This window comes from Anabrus simplex, chromosome 2 (genome assembly GCF_040414725.1).
Source record: "Anabrus simplex isolate iqAnaSimp1 chromosome 2, ASM4041472v1, whole genome shotgun sequence".
In the NCBI taxonomy this organism is placed as follows: domain Eukaryota; kingdom Metazoa; phylum Arthropoda; class Insecta; order Orthoptera; family Tettigoniidae; genus Anabrus; species Anabrus simplex.
In genome coordinates this window covers 925,161,028-925,173,744 of record NC_090266.1, presented here as the reverse complement: position 1 = coordinate 925,173,744, position 12,717 = coordinate 925,161,028, and the positions used below count along the sequence as shown (strand labels likewise).

Below are 12,717 nucleotides of genomic sequence, written 5' to 3'. Positions count from 1 at the left end.
AGATGATGGTTTTAATGCATTGGTGATAAGATTGATTTCGAATCTTTATTAAAATTCACTACCACACGCTTTAATTACTTTGCTGTAATAAAATTACTCTATAGAGTACTCAGTTCAGTAATGACAAAAAATTGTTTCATTATTTCGGATAGCTTTGCGCTCTGTTGAACAAAGCAATGAATCTACACCAGCCGATGTATTTTTGATTAAACGGTGGCGCGACATAGCTACACGACTGCGCTGCACCAAGAAAATTCGGAGGAAAGTAACTGATTTTATACATTTTTTGCAAGTTGCTTTACGTCGCACGGACATAGATAGGTTTCATTGCGACGATGGGACAGGGAAGGACTAGGAGTGGGAAGGAAGCGGCCGTGGCCTTAATTAAGGTAGAGCCCCAGCATTTGCCTGGAGTGAAAATGGGAAACCACGGAAAACCATCTTCAGGGCTTCCGACAGTGGGGTTCGAACCCACTATCTCCCGAATACTGGATACTGGCCGCATTTAAGCGACTGCAGCTATCGAGCTCAGTAACTGATTTTATACAATGAGTGACATTATGTAAATACTTTAATGTTATTATACAGTATGCACCTTTGCTTATCAGAGTTTATGCATTTTTATTTCGACATTTAACCTCCAAAAATATTTACCGTGAATCATCCGAAGAAACGCGTAAACCGAAGTGTCTCCGCCCAATATACTTCGGATAAACGGGGTTCTACAAAATATTACTATTGCCTACTTTATTATTGTTTTTTCAAGATGCATTTCGTCGCACCGACACAGATAGGCCCTATGGCCACGATGGGGTAGGAAAGGGCTAGGAGGTAGAATGAAGTGTCCGTGGCCTTATTTAAGGTACAGCCCCAGAATGTTTGTGTGAAAATGGGAAACCACGGAAAGCCATCTTCAGGGCTGCCGACAGTGAGGTTCGAATCATCTATCTCCCGAATACTTGATACCGGCCGCACTTAAGCGACTGCAGCTATCGAGCTCGGTGACTACTCTATTATTCAGTTACTATGAAGTTTATAAAGCAGCAAGACACACTACCTGTTAGTGACATTGTGCCTCATCTCTTACCTAGTTCTGGTACAACTACAAAATCAAGACATGGAACGTTGTTTCCTTTTACTATGCGGTGTATTATATCTGGCCCATCGGGATGTGCGAAGACAAATATTTTACTCACACTCATTAACTCTATCAATGGCATACGCTTCGCGAATATTTATGTTTTCGCTAAGTCACTCTATCAAAGGCTATATACTATTCTACAAATTGTAATGAACCATCTGGTTAAAGATGGAACGAAATATTTTCTATATAATGCTCATGATCAAGATCCATCACCCGGTGATGTGCTTCCCAATTCTCTTATGATTTTTTACGAGGTCGCAACAGAACAGCAAAACGTCATTCGTGCATACCTTACTATGGGGCGACATAAATATGTAGATTGCATTAGTTTATGTCAAAGCTATTTTCGTGTGCCTAAGCAGTTGCTACGCTACAGCGCAAATAATATTGTCCTTTTTTCGGCAAGATGAGCGTAACATGCGTCATGTGTATGGTGATCATGTTAACACTGATACGACATTCAATGACTTTAAACGTATGTGTGCTACATGCTGGTTATCACATCGTTACGGATTTTTAGTTATTGATAAAGAAAACGATGTCCATTATGAACGATATCTTACGGGTTTTCATCATTTTATATGCATTAACACAGAGATATGGACATCACTTGATATAAAACCACCATAATGACACCATTCAGCAAAGAGATTACAAAACATATAATCCGTTCTCCAAACAATATTCGACGAAAATGTAAACGACTTAAACGTATTTTTAATTCTACTTCATTGTCCCAGTCTACTACATGTTTTGTTTCTATGCAATCATCTTATGATAAAGAGAAGCGTTAACAAGAAAAGCATGAAGAAGAAGAGAAGCATGAACAAGGAAAGATTTATAAGAAGAGAAGCGGGATGAGGAAGAGAAGAAGCTGGATAGGGATGAAGAAGAGGATGAGGAAGAAGAATTTAACGATAATTCACCATCTAAGTATGTTAAGTTTTTAACTACAGATGTTATTGCTGAAACACCTACTACATCAACACCAGATCTACCTTCCTTGTCTGAGGTTATGATCATGCCAGAGTACAGTAATCAGTTTAAGACGTTTATTTGAAATGCCCATGGATCTCCCTTTGCACCTTATATAGAGAGACTCTATACAGGAAAAACTGACACAACCTACGGCATTCGCAATGAAGACAACTGTTTCTGGATTGGTATCCAAATGTTAAGGTTAATGGCAACAGACTCATTGTAAAAGGTGTTACCTATAAACCTACTAAAGGACTCTTAGAACTTCTTTTCTTACGAATACGTGACGAGGATACAATTTTTCAAGGTGATCTTAAAAATATAACGCAATACTTTTTGCTACTGACGCAACAGGATGTAATTACAAGAGGACAGAAGCTGTAAATACAAATAAGAGTCACAAGAATCGAGAGTTTATTTCTAGGCTGTTTCCGTCACATCAACCAACTACGTTTTCTTAATGTTATCTACATGCCTTTGTTGCCGTATGTTGACGTAAGATACTGGAAGGACCCTAACTTACTCGTTGAACAATTATACTTCTAAGAGCTTCGCAAGATGCTGGTCACACAGTCACGAATCAGAAATTCTAGAAATTCTAGAGAATTACGTCATGTGGTAATGAATCGTTAAGATAAGACCTCACCTGTAAAGTGAAGCATCGCACACGGGTCACATAAACCAGCACGTCGCACCTACTGTCGCAGACGCGTTATTACACGCGGACAAGATGATCTCTGTTAAGCGGACTTAGTAGGAATGGTTCCATATGCCTCTAGCATTAAGGGGTATAAGTATCTACTTACTATCATCGATGTCTACTCTACGTCTGCTTTTGCACAACCTGTGCGTTCTAAGACATCAGCTCAAGTCAATGACGCATATAAACATATTGTTGAACAATGAAAACGCTGCCCAAGGCTTCTTCAAACCGATCAAGGTAAAGAGTTTTACAACAGGGATTTTTCTCATTACCTCAAGTTACTTGGCATTCATCACTACTCTACGTACAGCAATCTCAAGGCAAGTGTTGTAGAACGCTTTAATCGTACACTAAAAACAATGATGTGGCGAGAATTAACAACTCAAGGTTCTTATCGTTGGATTGAACTGCTACCTAGACTCGTGTCTACCTACAACGATACTCCTCATCGCACTACCGGCACAAAGCCACATCTTGTTGCTAAGAATACACTACGCTCAAATGCTATTCACCTTGTAGTCAAAATGTCTGATCCGCGCCGCCATCGCTTTTAAAAGGTGATTTCCTTCGCGTTAGCAAACACAAGTCTATCTTTGCAAAAGGATACACACCTAACTAGAGCACAGAAATGTTTCCAATCAGGAGTGTTAGGCTTACTAATTCAGTTACATATTTACTTCGCGATCTCACAGGACTGCCTATTGAAGGAGGAGTATACATCGATGAACTGCAGAAAACAAAATATCCTGATCATTATTTAATCCAAACTATTCCAACTGAGGTGCTTCCACGGCCCCGGATGGCCCCGGCAGCAGCCCTGGAGCTGTGCTGTAGCACCGGCGACGTGGTGGGGGAAGGACGGGAAGTGGCAGATGAAGAACCACAGGTCGTCAAGTCAGCGCGCAGCCTACGAAAACAATAGGTATTATTTATGACAATTCTGTGAACACGTGATCAATTTATTCTGTGCATACATTGCGTTTGCCTTAATGTACAGTACAGTACATTTAGCGTTAAGTCCATTGTTCACATCGTTTTGCAGCAACTAATTTACCAATATTGGGTACAATCGAGTAGAAATTCTAAGTACAGTCTCTAAGACATCAGACAGAAGTCTTAGTTCTACATTCATTTAAATTCAGAATAGTAATCTGTTCGCATGCATAAGTTGTACCGAACATCGACGTAAATTTTAAGGCAAGTCCACGAAGTCTGGCAAATTCTTGTGGATGACCACCTTTGTAAAAGAAAATTAAATCACCGCTGTATTGGTAGTACCTATCCTCTAGGATTGCGTTGCACTGTAGTTTTATCAGCTCTGATTGGAAATATGATAGTGGTTTTTCAGGACGCGCTGAAAATGGGGTCAAATATTTCAAGTTGAGGTGCCATATCATTCGTTTCTTTCAATCGAGCATTGAATTAACCGTGCAAAGTCTGTAACGACGTCTGATGGTCTCCAAGATTCCCGTAAGTAAAGAAATGCAATTATTTTAATGAAGTAAAATTGTCAAAATTTCCGGCTTCAAGCTGACTTTTCAGTAACGAACTCGGCATTTTGAAACACTTAATTCTATCACACACGGTGCTAATCAATTTGTTTCTCACTTGCAATGAAATATTTATGGCATATAAGTAAGACGTTTTGTCCGCCAAGAAAGCGAGGTCAGCTACCTAGTGTTTATTCCGCAAAGTTGGTTGAGGAGAACCTTTCATTTCCATGAACAGAGCAATTCCTCCAATTATTGCAAAGACGGTCGCTAGCACTTTCGCGCAACTTAACCAGCGCACTATACAATAAATACAATCTCCCTCGAGATCTTTTAAAAATTCTTTGAACTGCCGATGGTTCAAACCTTGCTTTCTGCAGAAATTTACACATTTTGACACAGTATCCAGAACAGATTTAAATTTGCGAAGGTTTCTTGCACATAATTGATCTTGATACAAAACACAATGTACTGCGTGGACTAGGAGGGGAAGGAGGGAAACGGTGCTGCTGAGTGCAGCGCTGGTGCGCCCCAGGACTAAGTGCTCGAGTTGGAAAGGCCTGATTTAACCGAACGTGTTATTCCTGGTTGTGGAAATAAACTGTAAGACAAATGGCTTGGTTTCAATAACAACTTCAATTTATGGAATAATAAAGAGGATGTACTTTAAAACTTGATTTTTTATTCTGGAACTCTACCTCTCTTTTCTTCTATGACATAAGGCATGTTTAACCCTTCACGTCAACATTACTTCTGATAGTTAGTTTAGGACGTGCTGTAGGGTAGGATTAATATTAAAATATCAAGCAACACCTCCAATATGTTTCACAATTCATATTTATTTTGGTATATATGCATTTTTTTGTTCAACTATATCTGTTCTCTCCTTCCTTACATAGATTATTTCTACTGTCTTCGCTGTTTAATGCCTCCATCCAGTAACAGTTTTCCTTTCATTACACCGGCAACGACAAGTGCTGCTCTCTTCTCAGCAACTGTAGCATTAGGTGACGACACACGCTGCATAGCTTTGCAACACAGATTTTCATCAGCTACACGTGTTAGTTCAGGATTGATTTGAGGATAAGCAATGTCATGCTCTTTGCAGGCTGCATCTAACATATTAGTACCATGATAACCACGTGCCAAGCGGACGTCAAGTCGAATTCCAGGGCCACAGTACTGGTAACAAGGAAGATGAAGCTCAAAAGGAAGAAGATCAATCACCTTATTGATGTGTCCATGCCCAGCATGTTTCCTCGCCTTTCTTCCAGCACCTTTCTTCACCATTTTCTGCGACAGCTTGCTTACTCTTTCCGCAGCCATGATAAGTGTATATAGGCAAAAACAACTCGTTAGTTTTAGGTCCGTGATACAGTTTAATGATTTGACATGTACGGCAATGTCTCACTGAAGGTTTTCTAGCTAAACTCACTTGTTCTTGGTGTAAACTTCACGTTTGAGGCTCTGACAAAACAGGGTCCTGAGTCCACTCACGAGCCAACTTATCCCAGATCTTCTTTACAGCAATCGCAGCTACAGTGACTAAAAATGCCTTTGATAATTCATTCAACTCTTCTTCAGTTTAAGTGTTTAGTTTTTATGCAAGCATACAACTTTACGATTGGCTTTTCAACTGCGTTACACTTAGTATCAGATAGAAATGACATGATGTCTTCACTCTACAAATGTTTCTTTCACACTGACGTCATTTCGATACTGCAATTTACATATGTTGTTCACCTCTCGTCATACACTGCAACATAACCAATCAATGAGCATGCATACGTGACGAGAAGACAATTTAATTGTTTCTCCACCATGCTCCTTTGAAGAAATTTAAATGGAGGACATCCTAATTCATGCATGTCGATAATTTCACATGTTGATGGTAGATACTCACTCAATCATCCCTTCTTTTCCCATCCCTTCAAAAAACAAAATCTGCTTATGACAAATGTGCGTTCGTGATCATAGATAGGAAGCGATAACGTATACCTTTATCTTCTCACTGCAGACCTAATTTTTGCAATCCATTGTGTCTGCTATTTGCCTTCATCTGCTTGTAAACAGTAAGGCAATGGTGGGCTAAATACTAAATACTAAACTGACGACCTTTTGTGCTCACAACACAATGCAATCCAACACAGCCACCTCCTTGAACACAAATTTGTTAGCATTGTACATCAACTATGAATGTTCTTGTCATGATGAAATAAAGCGCTCTACTCTCTATCACAGCATCACACAGTATCTCAGAGTATAGAAAATATTAACAATAATACCACCTATAATGGCTTGAGTTAATTACATAGTGTCCCTGATAGCGAACAAGTATAATCATGCATAACCATGTCGACGTAATCGCTGCATGTTGAAACGGAATTTTTAAATCGCCCGCGCTTATTTCGCCACAGCTCTGACACTACTCCCAAGGGGGGAGACGACAAAGAACCTGTGTGATGTGCCCCTCCAAAATGGCGTCTGTGAGGGGGATGGGCATCTTGCCGCAGAATTAGGCCAGATGATGAGAAAGGAAGGGCATCTGACCATAAAACTGGGCTCTGTTGACAGAATGGCGTCTATGAGGGGAAGGCAATCTACCCGTAAAACTACGTCAGATGAGGTGGAGGGAAGTGTATCTGACCGCAGAACTGGGCCCTGTAAACAAAATTGCGTCTGTGAGGGGGAGAGGCAATCTACCCTTAAAACTTCGCCAGATGCGGAGGAGGGAAGGGCACCTCACGGTAAAACTGTGCCCTGCGAACAAAATGGCGTCTGTGTCGAGGGAAATGCATCTGACCGTAAAACTAGGCCTAGGATTACGACTGTACTGTCCCCAACTAGGTCTGCCAGCGAGCTAGAGACACCCCAGGTGTGCTCAGTTCGATGGCCGTAGGCTCAGAAAAATATATGAATAGTGGCAGGATTACATAGGGTTCAGAAAATAAGCATGTTCAAAATGTAGAACAAATATTACACATTTATTGATGAAAATGAAATATTAGCCATCCTGACAGCTACGAAAATGGAAATGATCGCTACTTTACGTAATTACTGTGGCTCTTGATGTAACAAAGAAAATGTAAACAAATGGGATGGTACACGTAACTTATCTTCCCTACCATTCTAACAGAGTGTTTTAACATAACATTGTATTTCTTCGTTTTAAAGTTATTAATTTAGTAATTTAAAGCCGAATTAAAATTTTTAATGAAAACAAAAAATGAGGTCTTCACTATCATTCCACGAACAATCTGAAAAATTGAATTAATTTTAATAAAGTTTATGATAAAGAAATATTCAAGATTAATTAATTTTAGTACCATGACAATAAGAATGAAATTCTGTCTATCAAAAAATTTTTGACATAAAAAATGAAAAGTTGAATTTGCCTTTATTTTCTACAAGTTAACTCGAGACGTCGGATATATCTGTTGACGTATTCCCACATATCTCCTCGTAATGAAATGAAATGGCGTATGGCTTTTCGTGCCGGGAGTGCCCGAGGACATGTTCGGCTCGCCAGGTGCAGGTCTTTTGATTTGACTCCCGTAGGCGACCTGCGCGTCGTGATGAGGATGAAATGATGATGAAGACGACACATACACCCAGCCCCCGAGCCAGCGAAATTAACCAATTATGGTTAAAATTCCCGACCCTGCCGGGAATCGAACCCGGGACCCCTGTGGCCAAAGGCCAGCACGCTAACCATTTAGCCATGGAGCCGGACATATCTCCTCGTGAGAACTAATAATAAACTTATAATCACTTGGTCATTAACTGGACAAAAATAATTAACGATGACCTACGAAAATCGACAAATGGAGAAAATATCCTCAACATGGACATCCCGTCCGCAATCAATTAACACTATTAAAGTGTCGCATATCAGCACATAATAAGTACATAGAATATAAGTGTCTTACAACTAGGAAATCTCTACATCTACTACTAGCTACTGAAAGTATCAAAGAAGAAATATCTACAATATTTACACATCATAAAGTGTCAATCAAACTTGCCACTCTCCTATAACACGTTCCATTGTGTCAGAAGATAAAGTCACCACGTGAGTACGAAATAATACCTTGAAGAATGAGCATGCCTGGTTTCGAACTGAATATTATTAGAATATTTAACTGAGGATATGTTCACAAGACCTAAGGTCTTCCAATAAATTTCCACGTACCTTAACTTGGAATTATTAACTTTCACGAACACTATTAGGATATTATCTCGAATTATGGAGTACATCGATTAACATGGACTTGTCCTTATTATCACAAGACACTATAATCTTAACTAAACCTCATAACGTTTCGAAGATTCCATATTTTCCTCTTATCCTGATCAACATCAGGTATAACAATATTACAACATTATATGTGAAAAACTCAGTTTCACGAAGATTCATATCGTACGTAAAAAATCCTCATATATTACACGCACAGTGAATCATAACGACGACCCTAACTCGCCGTAACCCATTATCACTCATGTGTAGCCATGAAAATCATAGGGACCTATCATCGTCCTAAAAATACGTAATATCCTCCTGAAAGTCGTCCCGATGATTAACTAATCCATTAATTATCACATACAATTATGCACGTACTCTAAATAAATTCTTACTCACGATTCGGAATTACTATCCTGATGACACGCTGTCATAAATGTAAGGTACAAGTAAAAGTCCTAATTCCATGAGGATGTGAAAAATATCAAAAAATTATCACCTCAATAAATTCGTCAAACACATATTAGCTCACTATCATAATGAAATTCGTACAATAAGAAAGGATGGTTTCGATAACACATGGATCACTTTAACTGAACCATCGTCGTCAAGCTCGTTAACACGTGGTCAGGAATCAAGCAAGCATGCAAAGTAAGCAGCATGTCCTATCTTACATCTAGAAAACAACCAGTGAAAAGTCGTGAAATAAATCTACTAGATGTTTTAGAACAAAATCTAAGGATAGATTAGAAATAAACAGCTATATAGAACAGATATAGATAAGACGTAATCGACTTAATTTATTCAGGTGCCTTCACATCTTGAAGTCTGGGTCCTCAATCAGCCATGCTAAGGTGAAAATCTCTGCATTTCGTCGCTGCCGACGGCGGTCGATGGCTTAAAACTTCATGGTGAAACACATGGAATCCATGACACGAAATTTCATCTTCTCCTGGCGATGATAAAGTAGAGGTCCTCTTCCACGTTCACTCGTGTGGTAGCTGAAACTTGTACAAATGTGTCAAAATAAATCCTAAACACACACGTAATTTTAGGTTGAAAATAACACGTACTTTATAAATTTCATCTGCTCTTTCGACGTCTGTTCACTGCACTAACTCCGGTTGTAGATTAATATAATTGTAGGAAGCGTTGAACACAGGAATAGGTCCACTATCCCTGATGATAGTATCATACAGCTGTCCTAAGTTGAAATCCTCTAACGACGTCCACGAAGTAACAGTAGATCGCAGGTCAGGAGCATTTCAGCATGTGAGCATGTGTACTTATCAGCATGTGAGAGAGCTTGTAATGATATGACTTGCCTTAAATATTGTGCATGGCCCTCGTGGTCGGAAGTGAAGTCAACTCAAGTACTGAATTCTTCTGGGGTTAGACTACATCATTTTTACCATCATTCTAGCCGTAATACTATTAAAATTAAATAAAAATTCAATCTTTGATTTTTATGTTTCACGCGTGATATTAGTAACACTGTTCAGTAAAATATGATCCATGATCACTTTCATAATTATGCATATTACGCCATCAATGATATTATAAATATTTCATTTCTTTCCGATCGATGTAATTGCAGCTGACACACACTGGTTACTTTTTCTCTCGTCCACTTTTATTTTTATTATTTTTTTGTCAATCATCCAGCCACCCTCTTCATGTCAGAAACTGGTTTCCTGTCACCGGGCCACGGCCGCACGCGCCCCTCGCCGACAAAGCGACCCTAGTAGCACACTAACCCATATTAAGTCAGCCGTGACGGTTACAGTACGGTCAGTCCCATCCAAAATGGCGTCTGTTCGGAGGGAAGGGCATCTACCCGTAAAACTAGGTCCGATGAGGCGGGAGGGGCATCTGACCATAAAACTGGGTCCAACATGAACGACTGTGTGGTTAGAACCCTCCGAAATTACATATGTGAGGAGGGAAGGGCATCTGTCCGTAAAAGTGGTCCCAAGATGGGGACTGTGAGGTTGAGCCTCTCCAAAATGGCTTCTGTATGGAGGAAAGGCATCTGACCGTAAAACTGTGCCCAAGATGGTTACTGTGTGGTTAGGTCCCTCCAAAATATTGCCTGTGAGGTGGGATGGCATCTGACCGTAAAACTGGGTCCATGATGCGATTGTGAGGTTATGCCCCTCCAAATGGCGCCTGTGAATAGGGAAGGGCATCTGACCGTAATACTGGGCTCTGTAAGGTTAGACCCCTCCAAGACGGTGACTGTGAGGAAGTGCATCTAGCAGTAAAACTAGACCCTGTGACGTTAGGCCCCTCCAGGATGGTGACTGTGTGAAGGGAAGGGCATCTGGCCGTAAAACTATGCCCTGTGAGATTAGGCTTCTCCAGGATGGCGACTGTGAGGTTGGAAGGGCATCTTGACATAAATCTAGCTCCTGTGACGTTAGGAAGGGCATCTGGGCGTAAAGCTAGGCCCATCCAAGATGGCTACTGTGAGATTAGTCCTGCTCTCGTTCACAAAATCCGCGAACCACCATACCCCTACTTAACTAGGGGTCATTGGCTTCGGGATACTCCGGTTTTCCCTGTCATCATTCACTCCAGCAACACTGTCCAATATCAGTTCATTTCATTTGTCATTTATTAATCATTGCCCCACAGAAATGCGACAGGCTTCGGCAGCCGGAACAATTCCTATTGTCGCCGCTAGACGGGGGGCTTTATTCATTCCATTCCTGACCCTGTCGAATGACTGGAAACAGGCTGTAGATTTTCGATGAACTTATTCTGATCATAAACCGATCATTTCTAACCTTTCCTGGGTTCATTTTCAAGAACCATCTTTTCCTTCGGAGAACGTTCTTAGATTACAGTAGATTCTGCTGGCATATAAATAAAAATTTAAATTAATTTGAAATAAACGATAGGAAAGAGATTGACCGTCCGTTCACCTCTATAATAAGGTCAATAATGCACGGAAGTATGTCATTCGTATCGCCAGAAATCCCGCACATTTGCCTACGCGCGACGATGGTGCTGGTCACATTGTCAACAATGACAATGGCAGCGGGTGTAAGTTACCGCTAAGTAGCGGTCTTGCATCTTGCTGTGGGGTCCAGAACATCTATAATAATAATAATAATAATAATAATAATAATAATAATAATAATAATAATAATAATAATAATAATAATAATAATAATAATGCTGTGGACCGTCGTCAAATGTGCGGACCGCGCTGGAAACGGGTCCTGGACTGCTAATGACTAAGAATGCAGTCCGGCCGCGGGTTCAGTACCGCCAAGGCATCCAGGACGACACCACGCCGGATCTCCTGAACGATTTGATCCATATTTAAAATGCTTATAGGAAAAGATGGCAAAGATTTAGGGACCCAACTGACCGGGTAGAATATCTGGACCTAGCCCGGGGAAGTACGAAACCGATTGCTGGAAAGAAGGATTGAAAAATGGGAGGAAACTTGCCGTAATCTATTAGAAAACGAGTCAGATCTCGAATTTTGGTGGATTCTCGCAGAAAACGAGTCAGATCGCGAATTTCGGCATTCAACAATAAGCATTCAATTACAAATTTCGGTATAACACCGTAGCGAAGCACGGGTATATTGCTAGTGAAATATAAGGATATAAGTAATAATAAATGGCATTGTTTAATTTTGAAATACTGTCCTGGATTTTGATTTTAGCACATACCATTTAGATAAGTTTCTTTTTCAATGTGCCCTTGCGTTTCAACTGAGTATTGGCTTAATGACGTTTTCTTTATCTTTTTCAGGTGAGTAGCTGAAGCTGCAAGCCACCAGGTGAGCAATGCGCTCTTTAATTTTTCTATAAAACTCCGTATCATTTTTTGATAATTTATAACGTAGCACTGTATTAAATATACTGTTAAATGGTTAAATGGCATACATTTAAAAATTATATTCCGTTCTCTTCTGCTTAATTCTGCAAACTAGTATGAGTCAAGTTCATCATATTTCATAAAATAAATAACATACACCTTCGTAGATAATTCGAACTGATATTTAATTCCCTCTAATATTCAACGAAATGAAACTATCCCAAAAGTTCGGTATTAATGCCGAAGATGCAAAATAAGTTTAATGGCAGAAGGATATTATATTTTATTACCGTGAAATATTTAAGCACATCACCACAATCATCAA

The 12,717-nt window shown here is 39.9% G+C and overlaps 1 protein-coding gene across 1 annotated transcript in view; it reads left to right on the top strand.

The window, feature by feature from the left end:
* LOC136863738 (RYamide receptor-like) overlaps positions 1 to 12,420 on the top strand; it is a 529,727-nt gene extending 517,307 nt beyond the window's left edge. Inside the window, exon 3 of the mRNA XM_067140092.2 lies at positions 12,327 to 12,420. Coding sequence (XP_066996193.2) covers positions 12,327 to 12,330 — 4 coding nt within the window. The 3' untranslated portion in view covers positions 12,331 to 12,420. The remainder of the gene's footprint in view (positions 1 to 12,326) is intronic.
* Positions 12,421 to 12,717: the final 297 nt, after the last annotated feature.